Source organism: Curcuma longa, chromosome 19, assembly GCF_044706935.1.
Source record: "Curcuma longa cultivar G26 ecotype Majalengka, Jawa Barat chromosome 19, ITB_CL_G26_1.1, whole genome shotgun sequence".
Classification (NCBI taxonomy): Eukaryota; Viridiplantae; Streptophyta; class Magnoliopsida; order Zingiberales; family Zingiberaceae; genus Curcuma; species Curcuma longa.
Genome location: NC_133879.1, coordinates 26,665 through 49,274, shown reverse-complemented (window position 1 = coordinate 49,274; position 22,610 = coordinate 26,665). Strand labels below are relative to the sequence as shown.

Sequence of the window (22,610 nt, the reverse complement as noted above, 5' to 3'; positions counted from 1 at the left end):
CGCGACCACAATCGGTCCATCATCGAGCCGCTCCCTGGAACCCTCATCTCATCGTGGGATAAAACTACTCGATGGCTTGAGGGGCGGAGCTTTCAAAACTCCACCACCTCGATCTCATCGACTAGCCACTACCTTCCCATTATAACTCGCTCTCTCTCTCTGCCCCCTCCTCCGTTCTAGCTGATCCCATCGCCGCGCTCTCTTCCGGTGCGTCTTTCGTTTTTTTGCACGATCATATTCCGAATTTGATATAGGAATCCTTTCACATCGTAAATCGTTCGTCTTTTCAGGTTTTGGGTTCGCTCATGGACTCCATTGTCTACTGCAAGTCGCCGAGCTTGCCTGCTGTAAGTCACACTACGAGTCTCTCCTCTTTTGGCTCCCAAATTCCATTTTTTAGGAAAAAAGGTCGGTGTAAAAATTTGGAGGCTGTGATGAGGTACGAATGGAAGAATAGGCTCTTTTATCGGATGAGCCATCATCCATGGGTTCTTAAAGCTTCGTAATACTCGCTTTTGGTTTTATGGCGAAAGTGCGTTGAATTTGTGCGGTTTAGGCCGTTGTGCCCATCTGTTGGGCCGTGATTAGAGCGCTGAGCTTTTATCCTTTCGTGAGTAAAGCATACATGTTAATCTAATTTGAAGAGAAGCTTTTCTATTTGAATCATGGTCAGGTGTTTTTTAAGAGTATACTTTCTTTTGCATGTACTTTGTAGCTATGTATTTTCATTGAATAGAAAAATAGATTTGAAGGGATCTCTTTTCATGTTTCTAAAGAAAGTGATTGAAGCATCTCCAGCATTTATAAATGCAAAATATGTAATACATGTAATTGTCAGTTTAGCCTTACCTTAGAGAGTGGGGTTTTGTGTAAAACAAGATCCTCAATGAGATAGAAGTTTAAATTGCAGGTAAGAATCATGACGAACTTAATTAACAATGCATCCAGATTATTGATGTTGATTCCATTATTAAGTATATGCTGCCTATCGTTCAAGCTTTGATATATTTTTCCTTGTTTTGTGTTTGAGTAGAAGCTGAAACCTTGGCTAGCATTTCAACGAGCCCAGGGAAGACAGCTATTTTTTGACTTAATCTCTTTGTATTATCTCATCCATTTACATCTACAGTTTTCCGGAGTCTATCTACATCTATAGATAGGCATGAGCATACAATTTCTCAAATTTTCATGTTTTTGTAAGGTATGGCAGTTTGGCTTACTCTGATGCTTTTTATTTCATGATGCCTCGATCAGAAGGGTTTGTTTCCCAGATTTGCTGGGGGAATAAAAAGCTCTAGCTGCAGCTCCAGGCTGGGATGGGCTTCCAATTTCAGCATTATACGTTCGCCAAGAAGAAATGTTCGCATGACCAGGAGATCAAACAATCATGGTGGAGCCCTTTGTGCAACCTGTCAGGCTGAGAAGATTCTTGTGGCTAATAGAGGAGAAATTGCTGTCAGAGTTATTCGAACTGCACACGAAATGGGAATACCTTGTGTTGCTGTGCACTCCACAATAGACCAGGAAGCTCTTCATGTGAGGCTAGCAGATGAAGCTGTATGCATCGGTGAAGGTCCAAGCAGTCAGTCGTAAGTGATGTCTTCCTTGTTGGTTTTGGTGTAAAAATCTTTAAAAAAGGCTCAAATAGCCTTCTATAGCTGTAGTAGCAACACAACCATTCATTGAAAGGTCAGTGCTACTAATTTGGTATAGTAAAAATTCTTACACTTCTATTTTGTCTGTATCCTTAACTGTTTGATAGGTATTTGGTGGTTGAAAATGTCCTAGCTGCGGCCATCAATCGTGGTTGTACTATGTTACATCCTGGTTATGGTTTCCTGTCCGAGAATGCTAATTTTGTCGACACCTGCAAACAGCGCGGTATCAACTTTATTGGCCCCAATGTAAGAATCCTTTACGATGAGCTGACTGTTGAATTTAAGATGTTTGACATTAAAATTTTCTATGATATTTATATTCCAGAAAACCATATATGTTGTTTGTTGAAGTATTTGTCTTCTAAATACTTTATGTTCAAGCGCATTAACTTAGGATATTTAACATTTAGGATATCATTTTCACATGTGAGTGCTATGAAGTCTTTAGAAAGATAATGTTTCTGTAAATTTACAGTGATTATTGTGATTTTGTTGGCCGTTGTTTTTGTGGATGAAGAATTTTAATGACATTTTCATCAACATATTATGTTCCAGTTACATAGGATATAACAAACTTCTCCAAGCATCATGTTTCTTTTTCATCAACATATTCTGTTTCAGTTACATAGGATACAACAAACTTCTCCAAGCATCATGTTTCAATTCTTATGCTTGCAGTAGCTATATAGAGACACAAGGATTGTTTTAGGATGCAACTTTTAGAACAGTGTTCACCTGTGGGATTGCTTGTCTGATAACCAAGATATTTTGCTTGGTTACTTGTTTGAGATCAATCACAATCCTGATCAATCTCTTAGGTCCATAAGTGCCGCTTTTATAGACTGAATGATTTATGATACTGCAATTTTTGCCAGCCTGACAGCATTCGAGTAATGGGGGATAAGTCTACAGCTAGGGAAACAATGAAGAATGCAGGTGTTCCCACAGTACCCGGAAGCGAGGGATTGCTGCAGGTATTGGAACAGCATTTTGCGGACATCAGTTTACTTTAGAAATGTAGCTGAGATTTCTAGTAGACTGTAATCTGTAAGAGTAATTCCTTTTGATTTGTTGCACTAATCCCTAGCATCTTTTTGAACATTACAGTCAACAAATGAAGCTGTGAAGCTTGCTAATGAAATTGGCTTTCCAGTTATGATCAAGGTACTCCAGTGCAGTTACTTATTACTATTATTTTCTGGAATACACAAAGACATGGCATGTGGACCTGTAATTCTGATTAACACATTCCTGGAACTGTGCTTTTCCAATCAAAAACTAGAGAAAAGCTTCTGATGATTCATCGTCTTATTATTTTAGTATCTACACTTTTCTATTGATTACAGATACTACCTCTATCTCTTGTTTGGTGTTACTTTTTTAATTAATTGGTTTACTTATGATGATGACTCCCAAGTGCTTTCATCAAAAGTAGTGTCTTCATGAATTTGAACAAAGGATACATCTAGATCTCAATGTATAGTTTTCTAACAAGAGTCTTGGAAGTATTACTTTGAATAGATGTAGGTAGGACATGCTAGTTCAATCCACTTTGTCTTGCTAGGTCAGATAAATGTCACTTGTCTTTTTTTTGTTTCCTAAATGCATCTTTAGGTGTATATGCTACTTACGAGGAGCAAATATGAAGGTAACTTGTTCCCATAACATGATTTGTTGTATACCATTTATCAAAGATTTCAAACATAGATCACACCTCTTTGTTTAACAATCCATGTTTGCATCTTGGGAAGATGGATGACATGGCCTTCCAATGTATGAGTTTCTGGAGCACTTTAATCAGAGGGCTGTTGGGCAATGGAATGCCATTCTACACTTAGTTCTTTTGTGGATCTTTCCCATCAATTGTTCTTAATATGTGAAGGTATATTATGTGTAGGAAGAATTTCCTAGGTTCATTCACATATTACTTGGAGGTTGTTGATGAGACTGTGCAAAGGATGCTATTGTCTTTGCAGACTCCATAATTATTTAAAATAAAAATTCTTATAAAATTTTTCCTCAACCTTTTTGTGTTTCCCTAATTGTTTCCTTCCTTTGTAGGAATTAAGACCTTAGGCTCTATTTGTTTCATGTAAGTAACATTGCTAGAGAAACTGTTGAGTTTCTATATGCATGTTTTTAAATTTATGTTTTACTAAACTTGCAGCGGAAGCGTAATAAACTATTTTATTACTATTTACGCATAAAAATCCACACGAGGATACACACGCATATAAACATAATCATAGATAAATAACATAAACAAATTATACCTGTTGGATAACACAAACCGGAAACGACATCCATACCGAGATCTCCTCGAGATGGTTTCCCTAAGTCATGTGTCATGTCTCCGTTTCGATACTAGTCGAAGGAAAGAGACAAAACGATCCGAGAGAGGACCTACGGTTCGATTTGGTATCCGACGGCTCAAAGTAATCAGATTGAACGGAGGTAATCACACCACCGTTCGAAGGTCGGACGATTCACTGTCAACAATGGGCATCGAGCCTAATGGTGTGGGAGTTTTGACAACAACAATTGCTCATCGGAACAATGACTAAAGAGGAAGGAAAAAAGATACCTCGTGGCGGAGAAACAACCGTTGCTTTTCCTCTTGCTCCTTGCTTCCATCGTTGGGTTTGCTCCTTTGGCTTGGTGGATGGTCTGCTTAGGGAGGTGGCTGACTGATGGAGGGAAGCTTGGCTGGAGGGAAGCTTCAAGAACCCTCCTTTAGATGGCGGCAACACCACAAAGGGGTGGTGGGCGACAGCGCTAGGAAGAATAAGTTGCGGTCGACGGCTAGAAGAGAGGAGGATATTAAAACCTAATCTTTGGGTTTTCAATCCGTTAAAAAACTCTTCTTTAGAGATATATATTTATAGATCTCTAACGGGTTTGGTTGGTGAATCAAAAACCCATATTCGTTAATCCAAAATCCAAACCGATAGTCTTAAATTTGATTCAAGACCAAACTGTATTGGTTAAAATCAAATCACCTTTTAATTAAAGCTAAATCAATCTGGTTTATAATTAAACCAAAGAGGGTCCACTTTGTCTTCAAAAGACATGGCCCATCCGCGTTTCTGTTTCGACAAAATATTTTCCATTTATCCTTCATCTGGTCCAACCTGACTCAATCTCTCTTGATTTGAGAATCTAATTCTCAAATTCGTTTTGTCTCTTGGATAATCTAGTAGTCAGTGTGACGTTATAGGTTCTCGATTTATGTTGGTCGTCCATAATAAAAAAATCACAGTTGATTTCAGAACCACTTTTGAATCCTTCAGCAGTTTCAGTTGTTTGTGCGTTTATTCCTTTCACACATCTTATACCCGTTTAGTTCAGGATATGATGTGTCAGTTTCCACTAGGTTGACTACGTCACACCTAACCCAAGTTGTAGTTCCTAATCCTGCGGATTCAAGTTATTCAAAACATCTGTCCAAGAGGATTATCTTCTTGACGTGTTTCTGCTTTGATCAAAAACTTACGAGTAATAATTCTGACAAGTAGTCATAGGGTATATGTCTCCTAATAAAAGGAGTGGTGAATCTTTTCTGTGTTACTCAATTACTTTTGATCACTTTGATTTATACCCAATCATTCCGGATTTACACCTCCATAGAGACGTTTGCTTAAGATATCAAAGTATAAGTCTCCATGATCAAGATGACTTGAATATCTCAAGTCGAAGGAAACTTGTGCATGAGCTGCAATAAGATCTTCATAAACATTTATAGAACCACTTGAAGTTTTATGGCATGCCACTTTCGATGAATTAGTTATCCTTAACCAACATCTATATTTAACTCTCAACATCCCAATGTTTCCAGCCAGTTAGGATCGGCTTATTGGTAAAACCAAGGAGTCTAACATATGTTAGTCTTATAGAATTAATGATATTCAGTCTTATTAATTCATTGACTAGAGAATATTTTAATACGTACATAATTACACATGTAGAAATATTCATTAATTGTGATCCAATCACAATTTCTCTCATGCTATGCATTGTATTGTGGACCTCATTAATTGAGTTTAAGATCAAATCAAATACATAGAGAATGTAGACTCAAATAGTGATTTTATTTATCCAATAAATAATATATTATCTAAGACAATTGTCTTAGGACACCTCTCAAATATAACAGAAATCATTTTTGAGAAAAGGATATCTCCATTGTGTGTTTATATTTCATGTGAAAATGAGTTGGAACTTGCTTTTTGTTTTCACTATTGATGATTTGAAAATGCACATTGAACATGTGGATCAAGCATAATCCAACACCTGATGAGCTCATCTATTTATTGTAGGTTTTTAATAACTATCCATAAAAATTTAACATCTTTGGACTTTAATATAGTTTAACATAGTAGACAGTTATAAGAGTTATTTTAAATGGTTTTCATATTTAAACATTACATACTGTAATAATATACACTTTCCTTTTTAGTCTTCAGCAAGCTTGATCTGCAAAGGTTTATCTTGCACCCATTCTCATCCTTTTTCTTAGTTGACAATATTAGATACAACTGAATCTAACCCCGCCTAAAACATGTTTAACACAAACAAAACTGAAAATTACAGGACATGATCTGGATATATAAATGAGTATAAATGAGTAATACAAATTAAGTCAAGATCTAGCCAAAACTTGGCCGAGTGCCAAAATAGACCTAGCGCATAGACAAGCTGACTTATAGCTTTTCTGAAATGTTACTGCATTTTTTGTGTCTAGGCAAGACTATAAGCATTAACCATGTTTTGATGATCAAAACTTAAGTTTGTTCTACTTCTCCATGCTTGGCATGTGATCTTAAAGGTTCACTTATCTACAATTCATGTTAGAATTCCTAAAAAAACCATAAAATGCATCACAATTTTTTCATTTTTTTGGCACTTGAAAATGGTTTAGCTAAAACTTGGTTTCTTTTTAGATTTTGTTCTTATTTATTTATTAGAGGGAGTTGGGGCATTTGGAAACAGGGGCCTTAGCTAAACGGAACGAGGACGTTGACAAGACAATAATCAATTTTAGAGGCCTCTTTAGGGCAATTGCCCAATTGCCACCCTTATTTTTACTATATTTTTTATTTTTCATTTAATATTGTTATATATATATATATATTTTAAAATTTCATTTTATTGTTTACATCACATCAAAGGGGAGTATTGGCGCAATGATAAAATTGTTGTTGTGTGACCTTGTGACCATTGATTCGAGTCGTAGAAACAACCTCTAGCAATGCAGGGTAAGGTTGCGTACAATAGACATTGGTCTGATCCTTCCCTGAGACCCAACATTGGAGGGAGCTTCGTGCATGAGATTGCCTTTTTATATCGTTTACATCATGAAAATGTTCCGGACCCTTACCGACGACAGTAGAATCACCGGACAAGAGGGAGGCCACGTCACCCGATGACAACACCGCAGAGAAGAAGGGACCTGCAAGGGGGCACTGGAAGCACGGATTAGAGGGGCGCCGGGGGATCCCGGCGTGGCCACTCCGACGCTCAAGTCAGATCAACAGAAAAGTGGAAATGTACCCCTCGGATTCAAGATGGGTTGGATATCGTACCTGTGAGGGTTATATAGAGCAAGGGGGAGGCGATACCTTCGGATCTAGTTGTTTGGGATTGGAGGAGCTGGCGGAATTACAGGGTCCGCTGTATGAAAAGTTCTCCAGATCCGGCGGTCCTTCCACCCCTCTTATCTTCTTTGAAGGGTCGCGATTGAGTGGAGCGCCTCCTGTGGATAAGTGTTGCGAAGGGGCTTTGCTTTTTCTGCCTTAGTATCGTCTCTTCGTAGGGAGTGACCAACCTGCAGTGGTAGAATGTACTGATGCGAGGCATTCCTAGCTGGTATTCTTAGCTGTGTAGGTAGGCGGGTCCTTCCTGACCTACTTATGTATTTTGTGACAGAGGAGACCAATAGGAAACCCTTCCTCAAGGTAGGAACGGGCGGCTACTGTTAGGTGTTGGCCCCTGCTGCGTGTCAACCCCGTGTGTAGGTAGGCTTGTGATACAGCGGCCTGGCCATGGGGTCGGCTTATGATGCGGCGACCTGACAGTGAGGTCGGCTTATGATGCGGCGACCTGGTGACGAGGTCGGCTTATGCTGCGACGACTTACTTAGGAGGTTGGCCTCTGTTTGTAGTTTTGTTTCCCTGTTAGTTGTGAGGTATCAGGGGGGTCTACAAGAGTTAGCCTGGTGTGCTGGTCCTACCTTTGTCCTAGCCGGGAGGTGGGTTAGGGGCTGGTATGCCTACCTGACTCTGCGAGATGTCCTTGGTGCAGGTGTTCGACCCTTTAGCGGGGTTGGTCGTGTGGCCTGTGTGGGGCGTTGTTCCTGGCTGGGGGGATGAGGTGTCTGTGTGCCGATCTCTGGGCTAGGTGTGTGTCTGAGATTCGGGCTAAAGGTTCCCCTTCCCTTTTCTCGAGGGCTATTGGTTTTCCATGTTGAGTGTTCCGTCCTTGCCACGTGTCTTCTGGGGGCCCTCCTTATCCCACGTGTTCTGCCCACGTCGTTCCATCCGGATCAACATTATATGGTTAATATGCAAAAATAAATTTTATTTCCTATTCATCTTCTAAGGGCTATAGAAGTTTGTTTGATGGAATAAAGTTGTATGAATAGTTAATTATGTTGGCAATAGTGGATTTTTTTTTCTGAAAGTCCACTGTCAATTTTTTCTGCTGCTTTTTATACAAACACCTATTTGCATGCTAAACTATAATGACCTGTTACCATAATAAACATCCTTCTGGGCAGCATTACTTTGACATTTGAACTTTTAATCCAATACAATTGGACAGCATTCTTTGGTGTTTAGATTTTTAATCTCACACAATTCCTCCTAACTGCAAGGCTATGCTTACTTGAACAGAGGAGAATGGAAGAGCAGGGAGTTGGAGGGAGTGGAAAGGGGAGGAAGAGGGAAAGGAAAGAAGGGAACAAAAATTTGTTAACTTGAGATGCAGGAAGGGGAGGATGGAGCAGGACAGAAATAAAGACCAAATGCCAAAAATATCACTTACCCTCTTCTTTTCCCAGCACCTTGCTACTGTCACTGACTCACAATCACTTGCAACTTCATTGGCACCTTTTCTGAAAGAAAACTGTGGCAGTAGCAAAGGCATCATCCAACTCCATCCACTCAATCCCTCCTAGTTACTGTAATTCTCCATGAAGCTCTCTTTTTTCCTTCTCCAACCCTTCACCTTCCTCCACATCCTTTGATGCATCAAATGAAGTCTGCTGATGATTGCCTTAGGAGTCGAGGTTCAGGTCACTCTCATGGATGAACTTGAGGCTATCTTAAAGGAGATCATGACAAAGATTAGCTTTGTCAATAGAATAGGAGAAGATGATGTCAATGATCATGACCTGCTAGATCGCTAACCAATTTCCCAAGTTGAAGTTGAAGGTCTAACAACAACGAATTTGATGGGAAACCTTTTGAGCAATACCTTGAGAAATCAGTGAGTTCTACTGAGCCCAACAGATTAAGAGCACAAGGGGAATTGACAAATGAAAGGGTAATCTCAACAGTTTGGGAGTTAGTTGTTCCTTCTGTTGCTTTTACCTGCATTGAGGCAGAAGCATTTGAGGTGGATTAACTAAAGCATTCCAATAAATATAGTGTTACATCAAGGATTAGCTTTAAGTCTCTATCTTTTTACACTAATTATGAACAAACTCACTGGACATATTCAAAACATAGTATCATGGTGCATGTTATTTGCATATGATATTGTTTTGATAGATGAGACACGTGAAGGAGTAAATGTTAAATTATAATTTTGGCAGAAAACACTAGAAGTGAAAAGTTTTAGGTTTAGTAAAGTAAAGACAGAATATATGAAATTTAGTTTAGTAATATTAGACGTAACGAGACAATTGTTAAGATGAGAGATGACGAATTGTCTAAAATTAAGAGCTTTTAGTATTCTGGATCATTTTTGCAAAACGATAGAGGGATTGAGAGAGATGTCTTACATAGAACATAAGTAGGATGGTTGAAATGTAGGAGACCATAGAGTGTTTTATGTGATCATAAAGTACCTCTAAAATTTAAAGGGAAGTTCTATAAAATGACGGTTAGATATGCTATGTTATATAACGCTAAATATTGGGCTATGATTTGAGTACATGGGCAGAAGATGAGAGTTGCAGAGATGAGGATGTTAAGATAGATGTGTGGTCATACGAGGATAGACAGAATAAGAAATGAGAGTATTATAGAGAAAGTCGGAGTTACATCTATTGAGGAAAAATTCTGAGAGACACGTTTAAGATGGTACGGATATGTACTTAAACGATCAATAAATGTTCCAGTTAGGTCACGTGAAACTATGACAAATACGCCTATCAAACGAGGAAGAGGAAGACTAAAAAAGACTTGATTAGCAACAGTTAAACAAGATAAAATTTATTTAAATATAGATGATGATATAGTAGGGGATAGAGCCCAATAGCGTAGAGGGATCCATATAGCCTAACCCCACCTAGTGGGATAAAACTTGGTTGTTGTTGTTGTTGTTGTTGTTGTAGGGACCTTTACATCTTCCCTAACTCGTGCTCATGCATGAAGTAAATGACAGAATAGAATTCATGTGCCTTAATCCTGCTCTCTTCCATGGAGCACTCCTCTCCAAGTAAACTGACTCCCATCTTTTAAACTGAAATCACGGTGATGATTTTCTTATCATTTTATAACTGCTTGAATAAATTTCATCGACATTACATTACCTTGTTGTTATAAGTGCCATAGTTTTTATACTGGTTCATGTCTGCATGATTGATGATACAGTAGGGGATAGAGTCCAATGGCGTAGAAAGATTCATATAGCCAATCCCATTTAGTGAGATAAGGCTTGGTTGTTGCTGTTGTTTGTTCATGTCACCTGACTCATGAGAGATGACAATTGTTACTAGCTAATTATATTCAATTAAATTTAGTTACGCCTCTTTTAATGATCAATCCTATAAAAAACTTGTGGTTCTAGATTATTGACTTAAAAGTGGCTGATTCTTTCTGTACAATTTGCTCAAGTGTACTAATTGTGGTATGGTAATTTCCATTCTCAGATTGCCAAGACTTGTCTTTGCTTTCCTAACTGCTATGTCTGGTTAATTTCCGTGTTGCTTGGATGTCTATTCTACTTTCAATTTGTACAAAAGGAACTAACAGGTGTTTATGTTCCTTTCACCAATACACATGTTTATCACTCTTATCAAAGCGGAAGAGTTCTGGCAATATTTGCACTACTGTATGGAAAATTTTGACTTTCTGTTAGCTAATCTCTACTGTTGATTTGACATTAGATGTGGGGTAAAGACCCTGCATGTATAGGAGCAAACCAAGTTCTTATGATGTAAGGTTCTTTTCACCTGAAATGATCAAAATTTGTCTTTTGAGCATAACTTGTCTTAATCGACTGACCTGTTGCTCCATGAGCTGGATGAGTCAAATAATATTGAATCCTGACCTGCTATTCAGGCTAGGTCTAATTCAGTCCCTATAAATTTACTACACTATCTCCATCAAACTATCAATGTCTTTTAGAATTTAGACTGCCTCATTTCACTAAGGATTGGAATAAGTCAGGTTGTGCTTAGATTTATGGCTGAGAAAGATATAGTAAAGAACATAAATAGATATGATCAGAGTGCATGTAATATTGTCTGTGATGATCTGTATTGCTCATTTGGTAATCATGTAAAATTGTCTCAGATCATAGTTGGTGCAGCAAAATGTGCTTTTCTGGCGATAGAGCTCTAGAATTGAGTAACAAATAACCCATAGGTCTCATGATTCAAGGCATTTGCTCAACACCAATTCAGGAAGTGATCAACAAGTAACTTGTAGATGCCACACTTCAATGCGGTTGCACAACACTAATTGATTAACTTAAAGTATATATAATGTTGAACCCAATTGCACGTGGGAACCAGCCTACTATTTATTCTATTAACTTGTTGATATTTGAGATGTATTAAGTTATATTTTATTGATGTATAGAGGTACAAATAATGAATTTGCATCCCACTAATTCTATTTGACTCTTACACATAAGATTAGGTATGTTTGCCTTGTACATCTAAGAATTTTGTTTTACATTTCCTCTCATACTAGAGTATATATATTATCTATGTCAACCTTTTCACTTGAACTAGAAAAGGACTTACAAGGAGAAAAAGATAAAACTGACTAAGGCATTAATGAAGATAAAAACATAAGCACAATGTGTGCAGCAGCATGACAAAATCTCAAGCCGTGCTAGTTTCAGTCTTTAACTGGAACGATATTGATTTGGTATTGCATTGACATTTTGATGCATGATGTCGGTGACGAATTAGAGATTGAAGAAGAAAGGAGATGAAGCAAGACATTGTTTATGTCGAGTGGTATGAGTTTCGATAATTTACTGAAATGATACGTTTTGATCCGGTATGGTATGAGATTTCAGATCATGATGAAGATTAAAGCTTTTGAATTGATCTCTAAGAAGTTGTAAGCTAGACTATGGTTGTTAAGAAAGATCTTTGAATGCTGAACTTGGTGATAGTTTTTAGGACTTGATATAATCGTTTGATATCCCTGCAAACTGAAAGCACTACATGATTGATAAATTCGTGAAGATGATTTATAATTTATGAAAGATTGCAAAGTGAAACAGATAGATTAGAGTTCCACTATGACATTATTTACACTTGAAATGAGAAGCTAATGTTGGGTGAGAGATTAAGGTCAATATTGATGAGAATACTGATTCATGTTTTGATGTGTATTTATTTGCACTTGAAATGAGAAGTTAATATCGGATGAGAGACTAAGGCCAAACTTGCTTTAGTAGATGAGAAAGACTGATTCATGTTTTGATATCTACTTGAGAGAAAGAGGATATTAGAAAAGAGATAAGTACTACTAATCCATCTTTTTTGTCATTTCAACTAATGAAGAAAAGTATTGTAGAGATAAGAGAAATTAGGATCGTAGTTTAAAATATTGTGTTGTACTAGGTGACATGGGCGGAATTTATCGTTCCGTCCATTGATAGTACGACACTGACTCCGACATGACCCCGCGAGGCCTCGTGCGAGACCTCGTGGCCACGCAAAGGCCCTGCAACCTCCTGAAGGCACGAGACCCGGGCGAAGCCTTGCGGCCCTGCGTGAGGCCATTGGGGAGAAAGGAGAAGGAATTCAAAGGGGAAAGAATTAACCATTTAAAAAACAAAAAAGAAAGGTAGAATGGAAAAGGAGGAGCTCTCGAAGCAGGAGTTGCTACTATAGTTGGAGTCACTCCTAATGAGGAGATAATGTCGGAATTGTCTGGCTTTACGTGGAGCACAAGTGGCAGCTAGAGGAACAAAGAAGGATTTGGAAGGAATCCTGTTTCCTGGAGGTGCTCAGAATATTCCACTGAATTGGATTTGTGGGAGAAGGGATTCTGTAATTACAACCCAGGGCATCTATGAGATTTGTACCACTTGTAGAGGTCCTTCCAATAGTTGCCAAGGAAGTGGCATGGGTTGGAAAATTTTTTTCGATGGGAGACAAAAGCAGTCAACTTGTATAGAGTAGGAATGAGAGAGGTCCTATGTGGCCGTGTGGGTTGAAGAGAATTACAAATTTATGATTATGGGAAAAAACAGATGGATGTAGGTAAAGGAAAACTAAAGTTTTGTCAATGGAGAGAGGGAAAGGAAGTGCATGGGGAAGCAGAGTTTGGATTTTGTTGGTTGTGGAGGTTGGGGAAGAACATTTGAATTTTTGATGCTAGAGAAAGAGCGAAGAGGTGAAAGTTTATGATGATGGAGGCAGGGGAGATGCCTCAGCATACAAACTCATGCCCCCTCCTCAAGGATTGAAGAAAACCCTACCTCTAGGGAAGTTTCTTTCCTGATATCTACTTGAGGGATGCTATATTGTAGTATTGATGATAGAGTTACTACTCATATTTATAGTTCATTGATAAAACTAATTCTATCTAAAATTTAGGCATAAGAGATAAGACTAGGTATACCTTGGAGTAGGTTACTTTTAAAGTTTTTATCTTACATTTATCAATGATCAGATCCATGAATTCCAAGATGTACTCTTCTTTGATTATTGCCAGCATAATAAGTCTCATGTAGATTAAGGTTCTGGATGTTGCATAAATCAGGAGCTATCTACAGATGCATCTTAAATTCAATGTTTAAACCTATCACAGTGTGGTGGTTATCATCCTTGAATATCTTGCGAACTGTAAGAAAAAGCCACAATAGCACCTTTTTGAAATTGTATAGGCATGTAACCTTACAGATTGATCTCATGTATCAATTGGTGTTTCCATTTTGTACCTCATTCACGAATAGTTTCCATTGCTTCTGCAAATGCCATGAGAAGTTGGTTATTCCATCATCCATCCTTTTGTTTAATTGGTTCTTAGAATCTTAATCCCGGAACATGGAGTTTGCTGAAGTTTCAATCTTATCTGTATTTTTTTTTTGTATGTAGCAAGCCAAAAGTGAGGCACAAGTTGCATTTGGAAATGATGGAGTTTATTTGGAGAAATATATCCAGAATCCAAGGCACATTGAGTTTCAGGTAAGATCTCCTAGTTCTTGTAATCATTAATGATTAATGTGTTTTCCCCCTCAAAAAAGAATGATTGGCACACAGAGGTTCTGGAAATTCACACACTGGGTACGTGTTGCTGGGGAGAACCCATTAGCAAGTTAGCCAATGTCTCAGCCAGCATCAGGGGTTTATTGTTTCCGCTTTGTGCAAAATATTGCATTCTCTTGTACTAAACTAAACTCACTTATCTATATGATACGGCTGTCAGGTATCACCAAATTCAAACTATGTTTTATAAGTTCTCTTTGGAGAAAGACAATTCATCCATTTCCCCATTTTTTTCTTCCAAGTTCTCATAGACTGTTGGTAACCTCCAATTGGAGTCTTTCTTCCTTGTGCCATAATTTCATGTTTTGTTATTGTAGAACAATTATTTTAAGAAAAATTCTGTGTTAATGCATTCCTAATCACAGAGTTTACAGATTTATTATGACAAGTGTAATGTTATTGAGCAGAGGAAAATGAATAATAATTACTGGAAGCTGATGGATTGCTAGTGAACTAATTAGAAACATTATATTATATTATGTTGTAACCTATAGCTGTATATTTCTCTATGATCGCATAGGCTTTTGAATTGTGAATGGAAATTTTGATAATATATGTTTGCTTTCCAAATTATTTACTTTTTTCTTTCTTAAAATATCCTTGTGTGAGCTACACTAAGGTATGTAATTTACATGTTTAACAGCCTCTTGTAGAATTTCTTGTTCCACTTTTCATTAACTATAGCACCTGTGTTTTTGGTGGCATTTTAGGTTCTTGCTGATAAGTACGGAAATGTCGTACATTTTGGAGAGCGTGATTGTAGTATTCAGGTACCTATCTTTCAGTACTTTAAAATAATGTCAAATTGGTTTATTTATCCATGTCTTACACATCTTCTGCTCATGACTTAGCTAGATGCACAGACTGTTTAGCTATTAATGTTAAGATTTATATTTGTTCATTAACTTGCAATGATTTGAAAAGTTTGATATTGCCAATTTCTTGTCTAGTTGTAAGTATTTTTCTGAACTTTTGCTGCCATCTTTCTGCTGCTTTGGAATATCAATATTAGTTGTACATTTTATAAGTGCCACCAATAGAAGTCTGATGCCTAGATGAAAAAGGAGTTTGCATTAGCCCTGACAACCAGTCTAAATCTATAAAAACAACCTTCAGGGATCTTGATCGCATTTGTTGTAAGGCCAGGCTGCCAATAGCAAAACAACCTGTTCAATAATGGTGTGAGTTCCATCTAGCCAACCCAATCTGTTGGATTCAGACTAGGCTCAGTAGCAATACAACCTGTTCAATAATGACATGAGTTCCATCTAGCTAGCCACCAATCCGTTGAACTCAGAAAATGTTTCAGGTTGTTTTATGTTTGTTATACATTTATGATTTCCAGTTATGATTGCATGGATACCAGATTACCCTGAAATCTGTGCTCTAAATTTCTGCAGTGTAGCAAATTTGAAATATCCTGTTAGATTCTTACTTTTGTGATCCAGTTATGAATTTATAAACAAGAAGTCATCCTTTTTTGCCAAATGGGCTAAAGGTCGAAAGATATTGTTTGAACCATTCCTCATTTCCATTCTTTGTTAAGCCTATGAGATTTCATTTTCTATTTGTTTCACAGAAGAATATCCTTACCTTGTCACTACAAATTTAGTTTCTTAGAGATTACGGTTTTTATTTGACTCAAAAACCTGCACTGTAAGGAACATGGGTGTAAGAACTCCTTTCGTCCCTCAGAAAGTATGTTTTTGACTATATATTACTGAAAAGCAATAATAGAGAAAGATAATGGAGGACTTACATTTCGTGGGTACTTGTACAAGTATTAAGATCTGAAATTGAAAACACTGAGAATTATGTGGATCACCAGTTGGATTTTTTGTTTGAATTTTGTAAATCCACGTTGAAATATGGAGAGTTTCATGGTGAAAATAGTATGTTGATTCTGGAGTATCTGCATGGAGTTTCAGCGGAATACTCTAGTAAGTGAAACTTTATTTTAATCTTATCTTGTAACTGTGATCTATCAGAGAAGAAATCAGAAGCTTCTAGAGGAAGCTCCATCCCCTGCTTTGAACCCAGAACTCCGGAAAGCCATGGGTGATGCAGCTGTGGCAGCTGCTGCATCTATAGGTTATGTAGGTGTTGGCACTATTGAGTTTCTCCTTGATGAACGAGGCTCTTTCTACTTTATGGAGATGAACACCAGGATACAGGTTCTGGGTTCTCTATTCTTTGTTGTAGTTCCTGAAACCTGAGTCTCTATTTGCCATAGTGCATACATTTTAATTGTGTTTGGGTGAAAACCAGGTAGAGCATCCTGTCACAGAAATGATTTCTTCAACTGACTTGATTGAGGAACAGATTCGCGTAGCTCTTGGAGAGAGGCTGAGATACAAACAGGTGAATCTTTTGTTTACTTAATCATTTTTTAGTAGTCTGTTATATTATTTATATATTTTAATATGCAGGAAGATATTGTTCTAAGAGGGCATTCAATTGAATGCCGCATTAATGCGGAAGATGCCTTCAAAGGTTTTCGTCCAGGGCCTGGTATTTTCCTTTCTCATATCTGAGTGCTTAAATCTTAGACATATCAGCAAATGCTTGGAATTTAATAAGAGATAGAGAGCAATCTCAACTTTGATTTCCAGCATCTCTTTTTTAGAATCTCTTGAGATCCTCTTGTGCCCTTAGGCTAAAAAGAAAACAAATTATAAGACTATGATACAATCATACTTTGTGGGTTACACTTTCAAGCAATTAAAAACTATATGTAAGGAATAGTATAAAAAAGATAATGAATGTTAAGATGAATGTGTGGATTTATGAAAAATTGTAAAATTTAAAGTCTACAGTTTGGTTGCAACTATGTATAAATTTAGTAGTTTGATAAAATGAGAAAAATAGATTAGGATTATATGGACAGCAGGATAAAATCCATCTAGCTAACCTCAAATAGATAGGAATAGCACAACAGGTTGTTGCATCCATCTCTTTCTCATCTTCCTTGATCACTAACACAACAGGTTGCTGAGTGGACAGCAGAGTGCAATTTTTCTGAATGATTTAGGAAAATTTTCTTTTGCTTTATGGTGATATTGAATTGTGATTCTTCACAAAAAAACATTTTTATCCTCCCAATATGATCTTTAGTAATCTTGTTACTCCATTGCACATTCACAAGTTGATTGCTTATCTATACATATTTTTTTGTAATTTAGGTAAGATCACATCATACTTGCCATCTGGAGGTCCATTTACTAGAATGGATAGTCATGTTTACCCAGGCTACGTGGTGCCCCCAACTTATGATTCCCTACTTGGAAAGGTGTGTTATTAGTCGAGTGATTGTTTTCTTTTCATTAGTTTTGCATGACATTGACAGGTTCAAACTTTTTGATGAGAAGTTCTACAGATTGCTGTCATTGCATCTTTCTGAATTTCTTTCATTTCTTTGTTCCTTAAATTCAGCTTATTGTTTGGGCACCAACCAGGGAGAAAGCAATAGAAAGAATGAAAAGGGCCCTGGATGACACTGTTATCACAGGTTAGTCGGCCTCAAATTCACCCAATAATTGAGGAATATAAACTGATGCTATCATTTTTTTTGTTCTTTGTTACACTATGTTGTCATTATTATTATTGTCGTTGTTGTAGTGGTGGTGGTTGTACAAATACATAGTTTTTTTGGTCTCAGATGGGGTCGTAGTTGGTGCTTTATTTACTTATTCTTCAGTTTTAGGTTTGTTTGACAGTAGGGTTGTGAAAGAACCAAGTCTAGCTGAGCTAAATGGTGTTGAAGCCTGTTTATTTAACTAATCGAGCTTGGTTATTAAAAATTCTACTGAGCTCGAGCTTTTATCAAACACAATTGTTGTCTTTATAATTTAATGAAATCATTGATCCAATAAATAAATCATATTATTGCTTATTTTTAACATATTATAGATAGATTGAAACTCTGAAATATAAGATATAAAAATAATAAACACAAATAGTATTATAATATACATGTGGATTATATTGTTTATATGTTTGAACTAAAGATTAAAGAAATATTATGGTAATCGATCTTAAATAAGCTTGTAAAATATTTTTTTATAAACTATTCATAAGCTTTGTTACAAACTTAAATGAATTGAGCATACCAGTGTTCAAGCTTGTTTGTTGTATATATTTTTAAGGCATAAAGGAGCTCGTATTGCTGTGATTATTGATCTTGTTCACAAATATTATGTTCATTTATGGCCTTGGGGGTTTCCGTGAGGTGTACCACTCACTTATATTAAATTGAGTATAATTTTTTTGTTAATATATTCTTCCTAAGGTGTTGATTTCAAGATCAAAATGATGTATGCTTGTTTTAATTGAAGATTCTTTCATTTGTGTATATGTATTTCTGATCAATTAAAAGCAGGGCAGAAAGTTAATTTAAATAATGATATGATATTTGTACCCAAAGGATTTGTAAGACTTTTCTTTGTTTATGTGAATTCTGGAATATACAGCTCTCCAAAATCATCATGGTTGTACTTCACTGGTTATTTAAGTTTTATGAAGTTGGATCAATTAATTTGTCATGCTGATGTGGCGTCAATATTGTCTTTCTCTTGCAGGAATTCCTACAACTATCGACTATCATAAGCTAATTCTTGAAATTGAGGTATTAGAACTTTGAAACTTTAATTTGCTACTTGCCAATGACTTTCTCGATCTAAAAAATCCTAAGATATTTTTAGCACGGACGCTCGTTCAACTTCTGGCTCTTAACTAGTGCATGCTTCTGAACCCACAGGACTTCAAAAGCGGAAAAGTAGACACTGCATTCATACCAAAGCATGAGAAGGAACTGGCTGTAGTGAGTACTATTCATTTTACTGTCGACTAAAACCTTTCTTAACATCCATCTACAAGACTTGCACATTCGTGCATTGTTTTGTCACTTTCTAATATTGAAATTTGCTTAACAGAAATCTTCATCTAATAGTTGACATGTTTAACTGAATTATTTCTTACCCGTCTCAAACTTTGCCTTGCAAAATTATATTTACTTGATGGGATAATCATGCATTTCCTCTAATGCAGCTCCAGGAACGAGTCTTATCTACCGCAGGCAGCAACTAAATGATCAGCCTGAGTTTGCCGCTTTACTTTCCAGTTCAGCGTGCGTCTCCTATTTTTTCAGTACAGTGTGTTCGTTTCCAAGCACTGAGGGAATAAGACAAAGATAGCTTGCGTCGTATCAGATGTAGACTTTGAGATGGAGTCTTTTTTTTCTTCTTTTTGGAATTTTCTTTTGCATTTATTAAGAGCTGAGATGTTATCATCTCTACAGGAATTGCCCGAAGAACTGATATTTTTGTTTGAGGCGTGATTGGTGATTACAACTTAATCATACGCCTTGTAATGTGAAGATTCTTTTGGAGTAGTGGTGGTAGTCAGCTCAACGACAATGTTGTGGCAAGCATGCCAAATAATCAAGGGTGATTAATCGTATATTTAAAACTTTATATTGTCATGGATTATATAGAATCATAATAAATCTTGGTAAATTTTTATTGAGAATTCATTAGCTAATGATTTGTTTGTATGATACATCTGGTGATTCAAATTTTCTCGGTCGATTATTTTGTTGAGGAGATAAATTATAAATCTAGAGAGAAGGTTATGAATGATACTAATACTCATTGGTGATATAATGTGATAGATGACGAGTAAATGATAACCTATCATGTAAAGATGTCATCGACAATTAATAATTTTCATTGGTGCAATCAGTTTTTAAAATTTTGATATTTATTTATTAATATATTTAATGGAGTTTAGTTAAAATAGATCAAGTAATTTGGTTGAGATTTACTAAGTCAAATAAGATTTTTAAACAACTCAAGGGTAATCGGATATTTGACAAGGGTAAAGTACAGGTAAAATAAGTTTGGTTGGATGTCTAGTAAAGGAAAAATTCAAGTAAATACAAGGTGATTGAATACTTGGTAAGGGAAAAGTTCAAGAAAGTCAAGGTTAATCGACTGTTTAATAAAGAGAGTTCTAACGAATCAGATGTTAAATAAGAGAAAAGTTTAAACAGATTAAGGCTGTTTGGATGCCTATTAAAAGAAAAGTTCAAACATGTCAAAGATGATTGAATACTTAATAAAGAGAAAAATCTTAAGTGAGTAAACTTTAGACAGTGATAAGATTCAAGGAAAGTGAATTCTAAGCAAAGGAAAAAAAAAAAATAGAGGAGTAAACCCTAAGTAGTATGGAAAGTTTTGGAAAAATAAACTCCAAATAAAAAGCAAGCTCAATAGGTCAACTAGCCTTAGTTGTTTGTATGCTTTGTTTGTATGTTGTGTTTTGATCGAAGTAGGATCTTTGTTCTGACTATTGGAAATGTAAAAAGTTTCAGCCGATTGAAAATAAAAAAATTTTCAATTGACTTAAAAACTCATATAACGACGAGATTGCGAAATTCGATTTCTAGATAGAGTTTGATTAGTTTTTGATCGACTAGATAGGTTTTTTAACCGATCGAAAAAGATCAGCTTGTCTCCATAAAAGGGAGGCAAAGGCTCAAGATTTCACAACTCATCTACCTACCATTCTCTTCGTTCTGTGCTTTCAAAGTCTGAAAGTTTTGCTTGTACGATCGAAGAACTTTCAGGAGGAGTGCCAAGGCATTTAGGATATCTAGATTGGATCTGCAACTCTTTATTTGTTTGTATTTCATATTTGTAAGCGGCAGCATTAATTACCTTCTAAACAATTAAGTTATATAATAAAGAAATAAATATTTTTTTAGAAATGAGTTAATTTGTGCTAATCAATTTATTGATTGTATATTAATATTTTAATCAAATCGAGTCATATAAATGGTGTTTAATAGTGTCTAGCAATTAATAACGTGGATAACTTTGGTTATTTTTATAGAAATGTCATAAAAACTTTAAAACTTCAAATAAAAAAATTAAAGGCGGATAACGCGATAGTTTTTTAATAATTTATTTTCAAAAAAATTAAATAAAAAATTTTAAATTGAGAATTGACTTGCAGCGTATAAAATCGAACTGCTTATTTCCTTAATGAATTGGACCGGTCATACAGTTAGTGCTAGCGTGAATCTGAAGTCTGAACCGGGTTCAAAACTGGAACTGGGCCGACAGGGTAGATTCTATAAATCCTCGCCCCCCTTCATCTCAATTCGACTCCAAAACCCTAACACCGATTCCCACTCCCGCCGCCGCCAGCGCCGCCGAGATGCCGCCCAAGCTCGACCCGACCCAGGTCGTCGAGGTCTTCGTGCGCGTCACTGGCGGTGAGGTCGGGGCAGCCAGCTCTCTCGCGCCAAAGATCGGCCCTTTGGGTCTCTCCCCGAAGAAGGTCGGAGAGGACATAGCCAAGGAGACGGCCAAAGACTGGAAGGGCCTTCGAGTCACCGTCAAGCTCACCGTCCAGAATCGCCAGGCCAAAGTCGCCGTCGTCCCCTCCGCCGCCGCCCTCGTCATCAAGGCTCTCAAGGAGCCCGAGCGCGACCGCAAGAAGACCAAGAACATCAAGCATAACGGAAATATCTCATTGGACGATGTTATCGAGATCGCCAGGGTGATGCGCCCCAGATCCATGGCCAAGGACCTCTCCGGCACCGTCAAGGAGATTCTCGGAACTTGCGTCTCCGTAGGCTGCACCGTCGACGGCAAGGACCCCAAGGACCTTCAGCAGGAGATCTCCGATGGCGACGTAGAGGTTCCTCTTGAGTAATTCTTGGTTATTTTTACATTTATGATCATTTTTCTTTAAATCGCTTAATTCTGCCGAATCGCTAAAGTAGTTTTGTCGGATTTGATTTGGTTATCGGCGAGACATCTCAGTTATATTTGCAATCGAAACATTTTGTATTCTCGATAAATCTATATCGCCAGGTTTATGTTTATTGGCTTATGGATCCGTCTCTACTTCTTAACGATTTGTGATAGAGAAATGGAGAATGATGATGTTATGTGTGATCGCTGAAGTTTGTTCATTCTCGAATATGAAAATTGGTTTCCATGAATCAGTTGCTATTCATGATCTCCTTCTCAGAAATTCTTCTCTCGTCTTCTCCAGCAAATTATCAGCATCCTTTGTGCAACACTTCCGAGTTAGGTTTTTAATTGAGGATTTAATCAAATAATTTTAATTAACTCTCATTTATAATTGAGAGAGTTTAAATACACTTTATTAAAATTTAATAAAATTATCTTATTAATTTAGTATTTAAATATATTTTAAAAATTATTTATTATTATTATTTTATTTTTAAAATATTTAGA

The 22,610-nt window shown here is 36.8% G+C and overlaps 3 protein-coding genes across 4 annotated transcripts; all 3 read left to right on the top strand.

Annotated features, from left to right (window-relative positions):
- The first annotated feature begins 14 nt into the window (after window positions 1–14).
- On the top strand, window positions 15–15,212 carry LOC141812688 (biotin carboxylase 2, chloroplastic-like). The gene is made up of 10 exons (XM_074700701.1): window positions 15–207; window positions 291–347; window positions 1,255–1,589; window positions 1,763–1,904; window positions 2,534–2,632; window positions 2,766–2,822; window positions 7,959–8,027; window positions 14,170–14,259; window positions 15,051–15,110; window positions 15,192–15,212. Exons 2-10 carry the CDS (start codon window positions 306–308, stop codon window positions 15,210–15,212), a joined length of 915 nt encoding a protein of 304 aa, XP_074556802.1. The 5' UTR covers window positions 15–207; window positions 291–305.
- LOC141812563 (biotin carboxylase 2, chloroplastic-like) lies at window positions 14,174–19,896 on the top strand. Of its 2 annotated transcripts, XM_074700569.1 has the most exons (11): window positions 14,174–14,259; window positions 15,051–15,110; window positions 16,329–16,514; window positions 16,609–16,701; window positions 16,770–16,851; window positions 17,523–17,629; window positions 17,773–17,848; window positions 18,918–18,964; window positions 19,097–19,159; window positions 19,387–19,465; window positions 19,637–19,896. In XM_074700569.1, the coding sequence occupies exons 3-10, from the start codon at window positions 16,395–16,397 to the stop codon at window positions 19,423–19,425; spliced, it is 627 nt and encodes a 208-aa protein (XP_074556670.1). In that variant the 5' UTR covers window positions 14,174–14,259; window positions 15,051–15,110; window positions 16,329–16,394; the 3' UTR covers window positions 19,426–19,465; window positions 19,637–19,896. The 2 variants fall into 2 exon arrangements, with proteins under 2 accessions (XP_074556670.1, XP_074556669.1); XM_074700568.1 differs by having other exon boundaries at window positions 19,387–19,896.
- A 1,623-nt stretch (window positions 19,897–21,519) lies between these two features.
- LOC141812561 (large ribosomal subunit protein uL11x-like) lies at window positions 21,520–22,231 on the top strand. The gene has a single exon (XM_074700566.1). It carries the CDS (start codon window positions 21,559–21,561, stop codon window positions 22,057–22,059), a length of 501 nt encoding a protein of 166 aa, XP_074556667.1. The 5' UTR covers window positions 21,520–21,558; the 3' UTR covers window positions 22,060–22,231.
- The last annotated feature ends 379 nt before the right edge of the window (window positions 22,232–22,610 follow it).

Bases quoted from the DNA above. Each gene is read 5' to 3' on its own strand.
- LOC141812688 (XM_074700701.1), top strand. From the start codon at position 306: ATGGACTCCATTGTCTACTGCAAGTCGCCGAGCTTGCCTGCT. The intron at 14,260-15,050 runs GTAAGATCTCCT...GTGGCATTTTAG, and splicing joins CAAGGCACATTGAGTTTCAG to GTTCTTGCTGATAAGTACGG. The intron at 15,111-15,191 runs GTACCTATCTTT...CTCATGACTTAG, and splicing joins AGCGTGATTGTAGTATTCAG to CTAGATGCACAGACTGTTTA.
- LOC141812563 (XM_074700569.1), top strand. From the start codon at position 16,395: ATGGGTGATGCAGCTGTGGCAGCTGCTGCATCTATAGGTTATGTAGGT. The intron at 16,515-16,608 runs GTTCTGGGTTCT...GGTGAAAACCAG, and splicing joins AGATGAACACCAGGATACAG to GTAGAGCATCCTGTCACAGA. The intron at 18,965-19,096 runs GTATTAGAACTT...CTGAACCCACAG, and splicing joins AGCTAATTCTTGAAATTGAG to GACTTCAAAAGCGGAAAAGT.
- LOC141812561 (XM_074700566.1), top strand. From the start codon at position 21,559: ATGCCGCCCAAGCTCGACCCGACCCAGGTCGTCGAGGTCTTCGTGCGC.